This window comes from Ciona intestinalis, unplaced genomic scaffold (assembly GCF_000224145.3).
Source record: "Ciona intestinalis unplaced genomic scaffold, KH HT000101.2, whole genome shotgun sequence".
Lineage (NCBI taxonomy): Eukaryota > Metazoa > Chordata > Ascidiacea > Phlebobranchia > Cionidae > Ciona > Ciona intestinalis.
In genome coordinates, this window is record NW_004190423.2 from 455,286 (window position 1) to 474,623 (window position 19,338).

The 19,338-nt window shown below is 35.2% G+C and overlaps 1 protein-coding gene across 1 annotated transcript in view; it reads right to left on the reverse strand.

Moving 5' to 3' along the window:
* Nucleotides 1–18,819, reverse strand: part of LOC100185357 (discoidin, CUB and LCCL domain-containing protein 2) — a 37,048-nt gene extending 18,229 nt beyond the window's left edge. The window contains exons 1-2 of the mRNA XM_002120017.4: nt 18,616–18,819; nt 7,359–7,631 (exon numbers count right to left, since the gene is read on the reverse strand). Of these exons, the coding sequence (XP_002120053.1) occupies nt 7,359–7,631; nt 18,616–18,709 (367 nt within the window). The 5' untranslated portion in view covers nt 18,710–18,819. The remainder of the gene's footprint in view (nt 1–7,358; nt 7,632–18,615) is intronic.
* Nucleotides 18,820–19,338: the final 519 nt, after the last annotated feature.

The following is a 19,338-nucleotide window of genomic DNA, read 5'->3' on the forward strand; positions in this document are numbered from 1 at the left end:
TTATTAACAAAAGGACAGTCTTTAAAATATGCAGAATAAAAACTGCTCAATAAAAAGTGTCAAATGCAACGGCAAATTCCCAACATTAAACATCATTTCTGCTTTAAAAATTAGTGTTTAGGTTTTTGTTGTAAACTTAAGCCTAAGCTGATTAGTGTTTAAAGTCAATGAGATACAACAACAAAGACTTCTATGTTGGATCAGTTACTCTGTGAATAATTAAGCACCAGACCGAAATACCATGCAGGCGAATGAACAGAGTAAATATCAACTGATAACAACATTTGTATAAGCTGTCGCATACACCATATGTAATGAACTGGCCACTGGACGGTAATATATCTCTTCCTATGTATGATTGCATTTGTTGCTCATGTGAGGATAAGTGTCGTTCATTTTGTGTTGGGCTAATGTCAAGGTGTAATACGGAATTGCGCAAATTTACAAATTAGTGTAATATATGAGTTGGAATGGTAGCATGAATTACCAAACTGTATTATATTACCAGTAATTTAATGTCTACAACGAAAATCCGTCTCACGCGTGAAACGAAAGCAAATTATTTACTATCTGCCGACAAATTCGATTTATAGCTTACAATTTAAAGATGAGGCAAAGCCGTAAATTTAAACCGATATTTCAAACATATGATTTCCAAACAACAAACTTAAATCTACTAATTCAAATTCTAAATCGTTTAAGCGACATTTGAAAGCCAAGAGATTAAGCCCGGCAATTTAAATGAAAAGTTTTCCTATAAATATCATTTTTATTAAATTTACATAAACTAAGCCTAATAAAGTACAATCTATTTATCGTTGTTCGGCCACGCGAGGATAAATAAGTTACACATATGTTAACTCGTAAACGGGCACGAGGTGTATGAAACAGAACACTCGTGTTATAACGGCTGTCATTACTCCGACATGCGAGGATAAACCAGTTACATACGTGGTAACTTGTAAGCGGGCACGAGGTGTATAAAACAGAACACCCCTGTTATAACAACTGTCGTTGCCTCGTCATGCAAGGATAAATAAGTTACATACATTCATTTCCATTTTACAATCCAACAGCACCCTTTACAACCTATGCCCGTGTATAGTGTATAAAGTCGTATGTGAACCTAGCATATGTTCAAACACATACCAGCACATACCGGTACAATGCAAACAAAACACTGGTCAGCAGGTCAACAATTTTACCTACTCTTTAAGTTTTAATAACAAACCATTTTTACAGTTTCTATGCAACACACACGCGATAAATTACGTTAGAATTGCACCATTTACGTCACAAACGAATTAGAACATTTATTGTTTCATTTATTGTTTGATAAATGGAACAAACGATATTCTAGAATAGCTATTCTTGAAATTTTAGAACAGGCAATTATTGCAGCACAATTGCGTGTTTAGCAGAAACGGTTTTTTAAAACTTATTTGTTTTTTTTTAACCCCAGTGGTTTTAACGACTGTGGTTTTGCTGTTAGTTTCCTTCTCATCGTTGTTTTAATGAGTTTGATCTTCGCTACTGCATACGGGTAAGGGTTACATAAAAATACATCGATGTAATTCCAATTTAACATTTTTCGCGATTTTTAACTCAAATCTCGCCTAAGTATTTGTTGTACTAGTTTAAGTGCAGCAATGTCATACAACAGTGGTCCTTTGTTACGTAACAGTGCGTTCCCAGACTATTTATAAAAGAGATTCCAGCCAGTCAAGTGTCCACAAAAATTGACATCACAGTTTTCATTCATGATCTATAAATAGTTTAAAACGCAATAAACTAAAACCACGTAAATTTTCTGCTTAACTTAGTGTATTTTGCAATAAGCTATCGTAGTCCAAAAAGTCGCACAGCTAGTTTGATTAAATTCTTTGAAAAATTAAATTAAAAAACGCGGTTTTGTCAAGTTTAGGTCGCAAAATTTAGAAAAACCAATACAAATTTTTCATTTATTCACAAATTAATCAAATTTTGACCGAACACAGAATATTAAATAGTTGAATTAGATTTTACGCCAGAATTTTGTTGTCGAACATTAATAATGCTGTGTTGACAGAGGTAAACGAAACCCGTGTCCCTTAGAATTACATGGTTAATTTAAAGCCTGCTAAAACGTTTAGCTTGTCCCGTAGGATTAATTAAGGTCCCGCTAGATAGGTTTGTTGTGTTTGCTTTTCCCCACTTTGCCATCTAAGCCAACAAAAGTTAGGTGCATTCGACTGTGACGTCACATGTGCGTTGGTGAGGGCATACTCGACCTGGTTTCGACTGGTTGTTACGTCACAGAGGAAGGCTCTTACCTCTTCGAAACGAATCACGATTACCGCGCATGAGACACTCGGGATTACTTTCACATTCTACAACTCAATATGATGAATCGGCATTGTGACGTCACAAATCGGACAGTTTATCGAGAAGCGCTAAACGCGAATTTCAACACTGTTAAACCGATCCCACTTCGTAAATTTTAATTATATATGAAACTCTTTATATCCGTTCACTGTACGTTCCAGTAAAATAGGTGTGTTTAAATTTAGGGCCTTTAAAAAAAATTTTTTTTAACATAAAATCTATTTTTTCCAAGATTCGCGTTTAAAAAAAGAATCGAAAAACGACTTTTTGTATAATCTATTAACATACTTGCAATTATAGATTAAAATATGCAAAGTATTTTGTTTTGAGTATTTATGTAAACTATATTTATAGGAGTGTTGTCGCAATTTGTAAAATTATCTTATTTGAATTTATTCTCACACCGTATGAAACCGCAGACATAAACACATTATAACAAGCATTATTAGTTGCGCCAAGTAGGTGGTCTGTGACGTCATAGTGGTCCAAAGTCAAGTCACAAAGAGCTTTGTGAGATCACTTAGGAACATCCGCCAGGCTCATAAGATGATTTATCAACATTAATAAGATAAGACGATTATTTATAGATTATAAACACTTGTGGGCCAAGCGATTGCTTTCAAGTAACACAGCAATAAATTTGTCGACCAAATAAGTCACCAATGCATTAAATTCAACCTAAATTTTAAGATTTAGTTTAACAAAGATATTTATTAACCCTGATAAGCAAGTTAAACGACGTCAACATGTCGGACACAAAACAATTATACAGAAAAAGGTTTATTATTAATTTAATTATAAAAGAAGCAAAGTTAAATGTCCTATATTAATACGCATGCTCACAGTTTTACAAAAAAAAATTTCTAATCAATTTTGACTCTTTTAAGTGAAGCTGATAGTCCATTTATCCGATTATCTAAAAAAAAGAAAAAAAATCTTAAAAATTTGCCAAAATCGTGGCAATTTTTCGCTCGATTTTTCTTCAAATTTTAGTTCGCGGTCAATTTATCATCGTTAACAAAATGCTGCCAAATAAGGAGACATTTTTGCAAAATTCCGCCCGGAATTTGTCTCATTTCGCAGCGTTATTAGTGTAAACACGTTCAGGTTACCTAAAGTTAGTTAATCGCTATCGGACCCAGCTAGCAATGTCAGCTAATCTGTTTAATCTTCAGCGTTAGTTGCCCAAGATGATTAATATCACAGCAGTTAGATAAAATCTCACACAGAAATGCTTTCAGATCGCTACACTGAATTACAGCGGTAACTTCAAAGGGATGAACGACTTAGGCGGCTTATGACTTAACAAGAGGAGTTATGACATCACTAACTGGAAAGCAGTGGGAACTCCCAACTAAATCAAGCCTAAAATAAAAAAGTCTCTATTTTTCAATGTGTTTTGTATAAAAAGTAACGTAAGCACCACTTTTTAACTTAAATACGACTTAAATATGAATAACTTTAATTTCAATCCTAATTCAAAGCGTCCTAACATATATTTTTACTCATATTTACATACAATTTGATAAAACTACGTTTTTACTTTATGCGTACTCGAGTATTCGTAACAGTAACCTTATTGTTTCATTGGTGACGTAACAAAGGTGTTTATCAGCCACATCATAATCACTCAACAATCAGATTGTTTAAACACAGGTGCGAACTGTGACATCAAAGGAAATATTATGAGATCATAATTGACATTATGCAAACTTAACTGGAACCTAACCTAGCGTTTTAAAGATTATTTCAATCAAATTTGCATTAACAGTAAAGTGCAATTTGACAAAGATGGCGAAACCGTTTCAGAATTTTACATTCTAGTGCAAAACTACGTAATATTTGTCGTTTTTTCTTACAGTTTTATATTTAAAATCACATTAAACGCAATCAAAATTGTCTAAATTTGCATTAAAGTTCAATTAAACGAACACTATAGTTTACAGTGGCTTATAAACTGGTCTACTAGTACTGGGCCATAGGAACTTTTACATGACACCCAACGTGACCGTGATAAAGTGTCCCAATATATTTTGCCATGTTAACCTCGTTTGTGAAATTCGTTCCGCTAATATATAATGAAGGCACTCAAAGATAATAATCAAGTTTTATAAACTGTTAAAATATTAATTGATACAAAAAAGCGAAAATATACAACTATTTAAGCCAACCTAAAAACTCTATGTAGTAACATAAAAAATACCATTTTTAAAAGAATTAAATTTTTAAAAATCTTATAATTTATCTTTTTTAACATTTGTTTAGTAAATGGGTTTTAAAAGGAAAACGACGTCATTTTTTGTGGATTTAATAATGCATACAAGGGGTAAACAATATAGCATAAAACATGGGGCTTAAATTTACGTTGTTATAAGCTTATCAATTGCTTTTAAGTAAAATAACTGTATTTTGGGGGTTTACGGTTCGTAGGGTTTTGCCAAAGATGCTTCAAGATTACAAGAAACGTTGAAAACCCGAATTTATTATTTATAACTCGCAACATCGCGTGAAACTCGACCGTAAGCGTGGTTGAAAGAAATATTGTCGTAAAAGTGGGCTGAGTCATAAAAAATTTCCAAAAAAGATGAAAAATACACCCAGATATTATCGGCAAACATATAGACAGGATTTTAACGCTATCGGTGTCTCACCAGATTGCAGAGGAAACGTTGGGTAAAAAATTAACATTTTTACCAGAAGAGAAATTTGAGGCAATCAACTAACTTATTTGTTAATTTTTTGTTATATTGTAAAAATATGGTTAAAAGTGCTCAATCATGAAATTCGACAAACTGAGACATCATGATGCCTGAACATAAGAGCATTCTTTGCCAAAAAAAAAACGAAATTAGGCGAAATTTTAGATCCAAATTTTACACAGGACTATAAAACCTATTTTGGAAGCAATAACTAAAGAGTACGTTCTAGAATATGTATTAAGTTTTACTAGTGTTCTAGAACTTTACAATATATCAGTGTTACGTCATAAAGACTTATGGTTGGGCTTATAATTTGACAACATCCTAAAATTCCCATATGTACCAGGCTTAATATAAGCCTGTTCTTCCCGGATTTAAGTCAGACTTTAAACCTACTTTAAGTCCCTATGCGCTCAGTTATGTTCGTAAACATGTATACCGAGATTATGATAACATGCTTTGTAGTAGGAGCCAACATAGGTCATTTAGGGGGCATAATTACATTTGGGCCGACTTGAAAGTGAACGTAATAAGAGCCATGTTCAGTTACGCTGCAGATATGTCGGCCATATAGTCTGCAAGCGCAATGGTTTTGAACTCTTGAAAAGTTTCTTTGCATTAATGTCAATAGAATGAATGAACGTGGCATATTTATACTAGCATGGCATGGCAACGACAATCTTATGACACGGGTGTTCTGCTTTATACAGCTCGTGCCCGCTGACGAGTTACCACGTATGTAATTTCGTGGTTTAACTGGAATATTCTAACTTAAACAGACAGTTTAACTTAACAATCAACCACATTTCCAAATATCCTTGGACGACGAAAATGAAGTAGACCCATTAAAAAGTAACTGAATACGGAAACGTCCATTCCAGTTTAACCCTTTTTAACCTTTCGTTCTATATTTTAATAGGTTTGGTCCACTAATCTGTCGTTACATGCCGTTTGTATGTATGGAATTTGAGACTGCTTTCTTAAGCGGGGACCACTTAGCACATTAGGGTTCTGCTGCCTTGTACCCTCTGTCAGCAGGTCATTAATAAAACATAGCTAAGATACAGACACCACCATACTGCGCTTATAACATGAGATAAGATGATACGAAAATTGCCCAAAACTAATAAATGAAATAAACTATATATACTCTTTAATTATTTTTTATGGTAAAACCTTTATTTAGTTTTTGGTTTATGTTAAAAACGATGTTTAACTTTGCCATGAACCATGCTCAAACGTTTCTAATATGCAGAAGTGCCAATATATAAAAACATACGATGTGGATCCTTTACAATTTAATCGTAGCATAACTGTTGTGTTCGTATTAAGACCTCTAGACGGTTTACTTTATTAGTGGTGTATAAATCTGCTCTAACCCACTCAGCTTAAAGAAAAAACAACACATCTATGACGTAATACATGGATATGTGACAACATCACTGTTGTTGTGAGGTGGCAAATGAAGTTATAATTCAACCAATCAGAGCGGAAGTCGTATTTAACCTTCAACACTGCCAAAAATTAGCGGGCAACACTTCTCTGGCAAATGTTGGCGCCTGGGAGCCACACAAACAAATAAGATAGATATCTAGAACTGGTGGATCAGTGTTTATGGGAAGCCGTGAAATTCCGCGAGGTTGCGAGCCGTGACCGGAGGCCTTAGATAACCATGCTAACTAGGACATCCGCTGAGCGTGAAAATTTGCGATCGTAAAATTATGCAACAACTAGATGATTAAAAAGGTGTTCGAAAGAAAAACATAAAGAAAACGAGTAAAATTAAAACATTCAATACTGTGGGGTAAGATGGATACCGTCAGAACATAATCTCCAATATTGCCCAATCATTTTAAACAATATCCCATATAATTCAGTAAATATTCTTTTATTTACAACCAAATAAGAAAATAACATGAAATGATATGGGCCGTCTTACCCCAACTTATCACAAATAAAACTTTAAGCCAATAATTACCGAACGCGTACGGACAAAAAGCAAACTACAAGTAAAGTGCCAGCTTGCTACTTTCTTAAAACAACTCTCTTAATTACAATGCGACTGTTTAAATCACTTTACTAGTTTAATCAAACAATGCATTTTATGCAATTATGCATCCTGTGCGATTCTAGCATAATGTTAATTGAAATACCACAAAGCAACTCCGTGCCCACTGACGAGTTACCTCTATAAAATGTTTAAGAACATCAAATTAGTTAGACAACTAAAGTGACGAGGCTACACGGAGGTAGCCAGCCAACAATATATTTAAAAACATGCAGACGAATTCTTACCTAGACCACTCTTCGTTTTCCCGACTCCAATAAATACTTCGACTTCCCCTTTATCGCAATCATCGACCGAGTTCTCTGCCATGAAAAAGTCTCCAAACTTCAGTTGGATTCCCTTCCCACTCGGGACGATTATCTCCCAACTACACGTCACAAAACCACCATTGTTAGGGAATGCTGACGTAAATTTTGGTAACGTCACTTTAGGGGGTCGGGGGTAGTTTGGTGACGTAAAAGTTCCCGAACTTCCAGTTAAAACAGCATTGCAGGTCGACACTGTAATGTGAATGGGTTTAACTTGGTGGTTAAAATAGAGTAGAGTGTTTTGAAGCTATAAACATTCAACAAAGAATGTAGGTTTAATATTGCTCATCTAGACCACACTTTATACTCATAATTTATTTTCTATATAGGTGAGGTTTTCAGTGAGGTAAATATAAGACCTAGGATGTAGGTCTGTTACCCCAACACCCAGGGTGCTACCATCTAGACCTCACTGAGGCAGTTCATAGACACTCAATAATAGAGATTCTATTCTATAAGGGTAAGGTCTTCAGTGAACCACACCTGAGACCTGGGATGTAGGTCTATTACCACAACACCCAGGGTGCTACCATCTAGACCCCACTAAAGCAGTTTATAGACACTTAATCATAGAGCATATAGTATACTCTATATGGGTGAGTTCTATAGTGAGGTAGACATAAGACCTGGGATGTATATTAACAAATATAGAGTCGTACCCCCCATACATCGGGGTAAGTGTGTTCATATTATGGGGTCTACTAAGTAAGTAGGGATGTAGCTTAGTCACCCCATCACGTGACACAACGAAAATAAAGTCGCGCTCCTTGTCACGCGAATCACTGTGACGTCATAGAGAAACGCGCGCGAGAAATAGCGAAATAACGAATTTCGCGATTTTTGGCTTTTTTAAGCTACAATGTTAGTTATAGAATTTAAACAATGGTTGATTATTCGATTATTTACGATTTTTCTAGAATGCAACAACAACTGCAATTATGACGAAAGATCAAAGGATTGTTTGGAATTCTACATTTCCTTCCTTGACGTCGAAGCCGCGATTTTATTGTGACGTCACTATCGCTGTATAAACATATCTTATGACCACATAATACACCGGGTATACCATCACAGTGATGAGTGCTTCTAGAATACTTGAAGAGACAAAGCGGAGTGTCTGATTGGGTAATCTGAATTGTGACGTCATATTTAAGAACCCTTGAATTTGACAATGAACCAAAATTAATTTATTTTTAAATGTTTTAAACAATTAACAACGGTATATGGCGAAGTGGTCTATGGGAGTTGTGAGGATACGTTTTGTAATTCCTTAAAAAGTTCTTCGTTTACAACTAAATGGAACAAAAAATGATCCATCTTACCCTACTACATTGCAAAACAATAAAGTTTCATTATCGACCATGAAGTAAACCATGAGCTTTAGGAATGTTATTACGGTTTATGTTTTCCAAGAAAAATCGTTCGGTTCGCGATTTTCGTTTGAAAATCTGCATTTTTATATGACGTCACAAGAGGTTTCAATAGCCGCGAAACTTGAAAGGAATCACGAGGTATGACGGTTTGATGACGTATTACTTTGATTAAATGTAACTAAAAAAGAGAAACAATCACCCACAAAGTTACATACGTGGTAATTTGTGCCATTCATTCATTTTCTTTAACCGTACGATGTATATAGGCATAATGACAGTTTGTTCCATGATTCATAAACGATATGATAACTTTGTGTTTGATATTCCCTTTACGCTAGTTAGGAAAATATATAACATAGGATTTGGGTCAGGGAAAATTCTGTCCAAAAAGGTCGAGGTGTTATATGTAGACCATGGAAGATACTATGATGACTTAACACGGTTGGAATTCGTGATTTAGATATAAGTTACGTCTCTTAAATTATGGGTTTAAATGTAACAGCTTAACCGTTAGTTAAAGTCACGCATATAGGCGGTTACTTTTAATACAAGTCTAAAACATGGATTATTCTGGAATATCTTGTGATTAATTTCTCGCGTTGACGCATTGTTACTTCTTTGTGGGTGTCTGTGACGTCACAATCAATTCTTGACGAAATACAGAAGCCTCGATTATTCCGTCACAAGAACAGCATTGTCTAAAGAATCGAAAACAGAGGGCGAACAAATGGCAGCGCGAGTTGGCTCGAAAACTTGAACACTTTGGTGGAATACGAACGTTATCAGTTCGTTAAATTCAGCAAATATTGACACTATTATAGATACAAGATAACTTGGACTTATTACCAGTAAATTAAGCGTAAGCCGCAACTTGGTACATATCAGATATGGGTGCAAATATAAGGCTGATAAAGCCTTTAATAATTGCCACGTCTTTTATTTTTCTAAAGCGTATAATTTGCATGCAAAAACTTTTTTTTCCCAAATTAAATTTTTTTCGATTTTTTTTCACAAACAGTATTTTTGAAAAATTTACCTTGAAAATGTATTACCACAGTCACTATAACGCGTGTTTTTATGTCAAGTTTTTACCTAACTCCACGCCCTTTGCACCCAGACTGACGACTTCCGGCTTAAAAGCCTTGGATTAAAAAGAAAATATCAATTGGTTGATTTTCAAAACAAACGTTTGTGACATTTGTTTGACAAGAAGTGGGAGTTGTGTCGTGGATAATAACACTTGTTTCACGCACAAAGACAATTGTGACGAAACAATACAGGACATAACAAACACAATGAAAAGTAACAAAACGTAACAATGGTGTATTATGACGTCGGGTACCGGTGTTTTATTTCAAAAACTTTTTAGAGTGACCTATATTTAATCAAGGTTGCTTTTTTTCATTTTCAATGATTTAAAGACGTTTATACTGTAAGGTAAGATGGATACCGTTGGCACATAATATCCCATATACAATAAAAGCATGAACCATCTTACCCCAACTACTATACTAGTAATATAGCTAAAATATACGTTCAACATAATATTTTCAATACAAGTTCTAAAAGAATACGTTTTGTTGCCAAAACTAAGTAAGTACCGCCACTGCTAAAATGAGGTGCGAAAAAACACAACCATTACAAAATAAAAGCAACAAATGTGAAAAAAACAAGCATAGGCCCAAACAATACAGGAAGAAGCAACAACAATAACAACCACACACCAATGTTCCCACAACATCATAGACCCACGAATGGACAAAAACACAACTAAATCAGTTTATTGCTGACAGTTTATAGAAAAACAGGAAAAAACTCTTGATGTGTGTGAATCATCATTTAGAAAGCATGGGTTGCGTTACAGTGTTGCCCATTAAGTATTTAGATAAAGTTTCCTAATGTGTTTGCTTGCTAAGTAAAATATATCTGGCATCACTGTAAGAGCAACACAAGTTAGTGATTCCCACAAGTTTCATTTTCGTTAAAGATAAAAACGGCCAAGTTATTTTGCTCAGTAGTTATCAACATGGTCCACAAAGTAGTTATTAACCATATTCACAAAATATTCTTTTAAAAGGAGACTGACAATGCTAGTTATTGGAGACAAATCTTTGTACACGATTAGTTGGACTCGATTTCGTTTTCTGCATGTTTAATACGTCGTAGTAGGACTTCATTTACATAGAATATAAATGAGACACCAATTAAAACTTAAAAAAAACATGTTTTCTTATTCTTAACACAACAAGTAGATTTCTGGATAGTTTATTTTAAGGTTATGTTTTAAGGCACATATATTGAGACGCCCGAAAAACCAAACGCCCACCCTTAAGGTTGATGGTCATTTTTGCATCATTCCATTCAATTGATAAATCAATAAGTTATTTAAATGCAGCCATGTGAGAAGAAGGTAATAGAATTCTTAAGTTGATTAGAATGACCGGTACCAACTAATCAATACGACCCATAATGGATACTAGAATTACATTGCAATTGTCAAACCATTTAGATGCATGGCATATAGTAGGGCGGGGGAAGATGGGACACCTTTTCGTTTTATTTTCTCGCCCCATTTGGTAGTAAACAAAGAACATTCAAAGAGTTTATTGATATTTATAAAGAGTTTATTGATATTATATCCGGATATTTGGGTATTTAGGGCTTAAAGTGTCCCATCTTCCCCACCCTACCATATAAAAAGTTGGGGTAAGATGGGTCATGTTTTCATTTTTACCGCCCCATTTGGTAGTAAACAAAGAATATATACACAAGTACAGAATTATATAACCGTATCCTCACAGCTTTAAAAGTAAGTTGTTAATTGTTTAAACGCGATTATGAAAGATTGGATAATATGTTTTAATGGTCCATCTTACCCCACAGTACTTTATTTTTAAGTTTACTTTGTTTTTGTAGTCACGGAGGTCAGAATAGCACAAGATAAGAAGGGAAGTAACGACAAAACTGCTGTCGTTGTGACATACAGAATAACCTGCATGTGAATTAGTTACGTATACACTTCTAAGAGATAAAACTTTGTCGCATTTACGGCGCAAACAATTCTTACGTGTGCCGTATTTTAATGGGATGAAAGTTCATCGTGTGATTGTGGGAAATAAAACATTAAGTGACGTATCAATGGGAGATATGACGTAACACTAATGCATTGTACATGTCACTATCTCCCAGTGGGTAGGGACTTAACCCGAAAGCAATTTATTTGTGTCCCAGTACACTGTTTGTCGTTTATCCATTATAAAGGTACACTGTTTGTCGTTTATCCCACGGTACACTGTTTGACACCCATCAGGATCTAGCATAAGACACTTAATGCTAGCAATAGGTACTACAACGCATTAAAGGCTTCAAATTTCTTTCGACTCAAAACGCGACCGCAGGATAATTACAATTCGACGTAAACTCGCTAATCCGAAAAGTTTAACTCTTCAGTCAAAAGTCGTCCTTTCTGTCCTTCAATGGTTAAGTCATATACACCTGCCTATTGCCCCGGGCTATACTGTGCATACATAGGTACCGTCGTACACCGCGTACTCTGATATGCTTGATGGTGGATTATTTAGAAACGTTAAAGTGATGCCATATGTAAATGTAGATATGCACATAATAATGTACGTGAACAAAGGGGTTCGTGACGAAATTGGGGGAATTGATGACGTAAAAGTTCTAATTCACAAGCACAAATAGTTGCTGACGTAACAACACTGATAACTCTAAAAGACAATAAAAATTCGAAAATATGAAAAACAGTTCCACCAGTTGTCTTTGTTCCCAAAATATCCATAATTTTGATGCATAATAAAAGTGACGAACTGTTGAAGTGTACGAATGTAACATATATGTAAAACTTGTATACAACAACTTCTTCTAAGTATTCTGATACATTTAAAACAAAGTTTAACAAAAGAAACAAAAGTTGCTAAGTACTGTTAAAGTCTGCTTTACTAACATTGTTATAGGAGTTAGTTCGATCTAATTGGGAAGATAAGACTTGGCTGTGGTCAAAACATGAACGCTAGACGCAAGTTCAAAGCTACCTACGCTTTATAACTTTAAAAGTTACTAGTAAATATGATAACACTAACCGCCAATTAAGAATACTGTAGAATGTAAAGGGTCTATGGTCACATTGGCTACAACACAAAAATGTTCGCTTGTGGTTTTAAGTAAGCATGTTAACCTAATTGCGGTGTTTTTAAGATGGTCTGCTCTAAGGGGAACGGATTTATAAAAAAACGGACTTTTAAAGTTTGGGTGTTTCCAAAACGAGCTATATTGTGAGTTGATGTAAAATGATCCATGTTCTTAATGTATTTTATCGTCCCATTTGGAGGTAGGAAAACAATACAGCATAAACATATGGGATATTATGTAAGTAATACTAAACGGTATCCATCTTTCCCCACAGTACTTTAGCAACGTCTAAGTTAAGATGGTACAATAAAAACCAAGTTTGCTTGCGCAATCGGAATTAAATTGTATTGATTCTTAAATTGATTCCTCCAGGATTTTATTAAGTAGGAAGTTAGAACTAATCCCTCTTTGTGGCTCAGTAAAACTGGGGCTAATTCTAATCTTCATTGTTGACTCACATGCGCGTAAGAATGACCCTTGTTACGACATAAGTAAGATTAGGGGATTAACCACTGATTCTAAATTTCGAATCGCTGCTTAATTGAATTACGGGGCGCCTTGGGAATTCGGGCCGCTTGCCAAAACACATGTTACTGTGTAAGAACGGTCGCGTCACAGACTGTTACTGTCAGTAAATACTCAAACCGTTGATATATTGACTGTTGCCCCTTTATTTTGGCGCGAATATGTTTCGTTATATTATTAAGAGGTTTATATTTAACGTTATTAATTTTAAGTGAAATTAAACAGCTAAAATATTTCTTAACAAATCGGTATTTTGAATTTAAATTGTTCATTTTTGTCTTTTTTTGATATTTCTTTGAAATGTGTGTATAAAATGTTCTTGTATTTGTTATGTACTATATGTCGTTGGACGAATGCGCCATTCAAGCACCGTATTGATTACAAACTGAATCCAAACTTAGAAAAACGAAATGTTTCAATCGATAAGCGGCCATTCAAATATATAACGCGTTTTCCGGCTATTTTATATTGTACAAGTCCAGTTTATATAACTCATTGATATACAGTGTTGCCTTTAGTTTTGAAACTTGAATGGCAACACTCGGCAATGTCATTACACAACTAACTGGATCAGCAGTTCTTAAATCTTAAGGCTCTCAGTAAACTTGAATTCTTTAGACATATTTGCGACACATTTAATGTTTAAAAACTAGTGTTTTACAACAAGTGTTTTACAATATACCACATACCAAAACTTAGTTATAAATGTTGTTGTTTAGTAAAAATTCCGAACACAGTTTAAAAAGTATTTACCAGTCACCATTCTGTAGACGAAACCGGCTTGAAAATAAAGTATTATCAGCCGACTAATCCATACGATTTAGCAACACCGTTATCTAAACGTCCTAAAAATAAAGTTTTTATAAAGGAGGAGACAAAAGTGAGCGAAATTGACACAATTCTATTGAAAACTCCGTTCTAACACTTCAAATGGATTACTATAGTCTCCAAGCCACTGCACGTGTCTGTAAAACAACCTTTGTGACCTCATAGAGCCCTTTGTTGACCAACAAAGCAAGAAAAATTTAAACCAAGCGCGGGTTTTTAGTCCAACACATCAATTATACAAAGTTTATTGATTCTTTTGGACTTGCTTTCCAATAACCATTTGCCAGGTATCGAGCCGACGAGGTGTCATGACTACGCTTACAGTAACGATTCAATATTCTGATCAAGTAGTTTACCCATTGATAAACAGAATAAACGACATTCTAGAATACATAGTCTCGATATTTTAGAATAACTAATTATTACATTACAATTGCGGGTTTAGCAGCCGCGGTTTTTTGACACTTTTATTAGTTTTTTTTACCCGTAGCGTGTTTTGCCACTGTCGCTTTGATTCTAATTCCATTCTCTTGGTTGTTTTGAATAATTTGATTTTCGTTACTGTATTCGAAGAGATAAATGAAACTCATGTTTAAGTATGGTGCGTAGGATGGTTTATGCTTTCTTTTTATCATCCCATTTGGTAGTAAAAAAGAAAATATTTACAGAATTATATAACTGTTTTCTCATGAATCTAAAAAAGCGTTGTTGATTGTTTAAAACATGATTTGAAACTATGGGATATTATGTTCTAAAATCTAAAGGTATCCATCTTACCCTGCAATACTATATGTAACACGCGTGAAACATCTTTGTGACGACATAGTAGCCAGTGTTAGAAACAAAGCGATCAATCTGTTGGCGGCAAACGCTGGATCTCAATAATTTCCCTTGGGCATTATAAAACAGTCCACAAAAGATTCAATTTACTCGATGAAGCGATTTCGAATCGCGGTTTTCCCAATCCAATCTCTAAAGCATTGTTCTGCATTCCGGAATTTCAAAACCGGATTATGACGTCACAGTAGCGATTCAAACATCAAAATTAACCGCGCGTGTGAAAAGAAGTTAAACTCGATTACTAAGGTGTTAGAAGCGGAAATGGGGTATTTGTTTAAGAAGGGGATGTTATATTGGGAGCCTATACCTTGTGAAACTAATGTGTTATTCGTTCATGTATTTGCTCAGTCGTTCATTTACTTGCTAAAAACAAAAACTAGTTTAATTTAGTAGAGTGGGGGGAAGACGGGACACCTTTAGCACATAATATCCCATATATCTATTATTTAAAACTAATGTTGCATTCATTATTTTGTGCATTATTTTAGTGATGCATTCATTCATTTATTGATTTACAAAAAAACCTGTAAAACCAACAATTTCAACGCATTTGTTGAGCGCAAAAGCGAAGTTTAGCTACTCTTAAACAGCCTTGTTAATTGCTAAAACTAAATGGGTTTTAATTGAGAAAAATAGTTGTTTCATTAGATAACTTTAATAAAATGTTCATGTATCGCCTAGAAGTTCTTGTATGCTACACTTCTATATACAATAGGTAGGGAGACATCGGTGTAAAGATATGCGGTGGTCAGTAATCAGTAATGTAACGGGTGTTTAGTATGATTAACCACCGACATAAACACTAATTTTCAATTGCCCCAATTAAGGTATAGACACTATCTAACGCGATTATGCCTTTGGGTTCGAAACGGTTTACGATATCGTCGATTAGTTCGTTCATTTGTTCCACATCGTAAACAATAACAATTCTTTTGATATCTGTTTGTGACGTAACAGTGGTCGTTTCTCACGCTTCGAGAAACGCCTTTTCGCACTTATGTGAAAAGCGACGAAAAGTTTGATTTGTTTAAACATTCGTTTAACGTAAACAGTGCTACTACTACTTTACCCTACAGCGTTTTAAACTAGAAGGACCACAGAGATTTTACTATGACTACAACTGAACATTGGCCAATAATACATCCATATATATCATACCATAGTGAATACACAGAACAATAAACCCAATATATATATAGTAGGGCGGGGGAAGATGGGACATCTTTAGCACATAATATCCAGATATCCTGATCGTATTTTAAACAATTAACAACGGTCTATGGGAGCCGTGAAGATAAAGATTTATAAATGTTTGATTGTTTATTGTTAACTGCTAAATGGGACGATAAAACAGAGTTAAAAGGTGTCCCATCTTCCCCCACCCTACTGTACCATTTAATGTCATTTCATACATACACATATTCTTCAAGATTTGCGTTTGGGTGTTTTAAGTTACATCTTTGCAATGATTCCATATTCGTTACCCAATTGAAAACCTTGCAGTCATACAGCATACAATGTTTAAAACTATTGCATTTTAAGCCACAAGTTATAACTAACAAATCCAAATAATGGTGTACCAAAGGGATCTACATGAACATTATCAGTCTCTTATTAAAATGGAAACAGTTTCAACCTTAAAGCGTTGGAAACACTTGGGCAGATTAACAACACGCGTTTTCAACATTTAAACCCAGAATTAAACATCTGTTGTTTCGCGCGACCAGACACCAAATTGTCTTATATTAGATTTTCGTCTTATATTGAAAGAAACCAGTTTTTGGCGTCTTCAACCCACAAGGGATCTCACGGTCTCGAAGCATTAATTATTAAATTCCATAAATCTATCGTAGCCAGAAAGCGAAAGACATAACTCGGGCCTAAGTTGGCGGATATGCTTGGAATATGCCTTGAGTATTGGGCTTTGGAGATCGGTAGCGAACTTATAATGTTTCGGACAGTAACTTGGTGGATAGTAACCTCTTTTACACTGATGATGGACCAAGTTACTGTCCGAAACATCTGCTGATCAGGAGTTTAGTATCCAGACAGTAACTTGGTCAAACATACAGCCACAAGGCATCCAATATATCTCAACACACGAGCGCTTTTTGGAAGATTTTACAAAAATAAACCAGAAATAAAGAGGCGGTAATCCTATTCTAATCTACTCGACCAGTTAGCGTTTATGCGTAATAGTGCGTGTCGACGTTTGGGCGCTAGTCATTACTATTTATACTGTGCAACCTAAACGTTATAAACCCCGATCCTAATTCACATATAACTGGCAATGATTGTCGACTGTTTGGTATACCAATGTGTAAGAAAGGCTAGGCTTGGTACATACTTTATAAATGAGTTGAATCCATATATTTATAAGTCACACTTAACTTGAGCGTGATTTAAACTAAGTGTTTTGACATGATGAAATATATGCGGTATTACTGTTGTATTAGATTGTAACGCTTATTGCGCTTACAATGACTAAAGGGATAACAAAGGGAAATTTATACAATTTAAGTAGATTACACTCTAGAATTTTGTTCTAACATTTTCTTTTATTTTACCGCTTAGAAATAATGGTTCATTCTTTCGTCATGACGATTGAAACGTCACAATACAGCACGTGGTAATTCAAGCTTTATCAAAGCAAGCCCTTAGAGCAGCTTTATCCACACAACGGTTCAAACCTTCAGTTTTAAATCTATTAGAGCGTAGCATCGGTGCTTGTCAGTCGAGAAGCCGGTTTTGGGCAATCGTGTTTATGGCTAAAACAAGACTTATCTTCGGCTAAACCCCAGCGTCGCTGTGGCGTGACAAAAATGCAGAGCAGCGTTAACGGAAACCTTTCGGCTTGCGCGAATGCTTTGCCGTTTCTGTAAAAAGCCACGAAAACAAACGCCCGTAATAATGCGTGGTAATCTATGTTTGCGCACAGTGGGCCTAAAGTGAGCGAGCACACAAACTTATCAGGCAAGTAATAAATACAGAGGTGTCTCATGGCCCTATAGGTAACTGGACGCTGATTACAGCGCCTTAACTCGTCGCAAAACGCCTCCAGATAAATGACTTCTGAAGCGGCGATGGTTTATAACTAAGCGCTCAATAGCTAGCATTGGGTTTAAATTTTCTTGTACCATTACATTTAAACTGCTCGCCTGTGTAACAACTATATATTCAGCTTTTTCGTATATCTTTACAAAAGTACTTCATGTAAGACGTTTTTAGTATACACCACATACGACGTTGGACCGTGTTGCATACTGGGTATCAATATAATTGAATTGCTTGCCCATATAACAACTGTATATCTAGTTTTTCGCATGTATTTACAAAGATACAATATGTCGACTATCACCCATACAACAATACAGGACATAGCACATATCATTACCGATAGGTAAACATTAAATATTTACCTAAATTTACATAAAGAAGTTTCTAAACTTGATTCTTACCTGCGCCTTGACAAAAACATGAGATTTCCAGCAGAAATAATACAGTTATGATTCCTTGAGAGTATTTGCGCTTCGAAAAATCCATAGGTTTCATGCTGGCAGCATTTGTCTATCTAAAACTCTATTACTGTTACGTCACAATCGCTTCGCGCCTTCGCTGCTCTTCGCATGCATGTAAATACAGACTGTCTCTTGTGTGACGACACAAGGCGCATTGTTCGTCGATTCTCTTCCAGCGTTTTTCGTTTTTTCTGCATGAACGGTTCTATCTTGGCATAGAAATCTCTAGCGCCGTCTCGCGGATGGAAATCTCTGTACGATACTACACCCATAGATATATATCATATATATGATGTCTATGACTAAAAGACTACACCTCATAAATTATAAAAACTCCACGCAGTTTTGACAGCTTTTTTGTTAACCCTATCACCCTAGCTTGGTGGCGCAACCTGAAATGGTATTACAATATAGCCCGGTTCCCATACCAGGTTAACATAAATACAGTTTTTGGTTGCATCGCCTTTTTCTATATATAACTTGTAATTTACACAACTCATTAGTGACCACTAAGTTGGAGCATTTGCCGTTATGTGTCTTGCACAGCGACACACAATAGTGGCAACACTGAGCCTCGAACCTGCTAACCTCTAATTGCCAGACAACCCATCTAACCACTATGCTACGCTTAGGTGTTTTTTCTTAAGATTGTCTAACAACTGA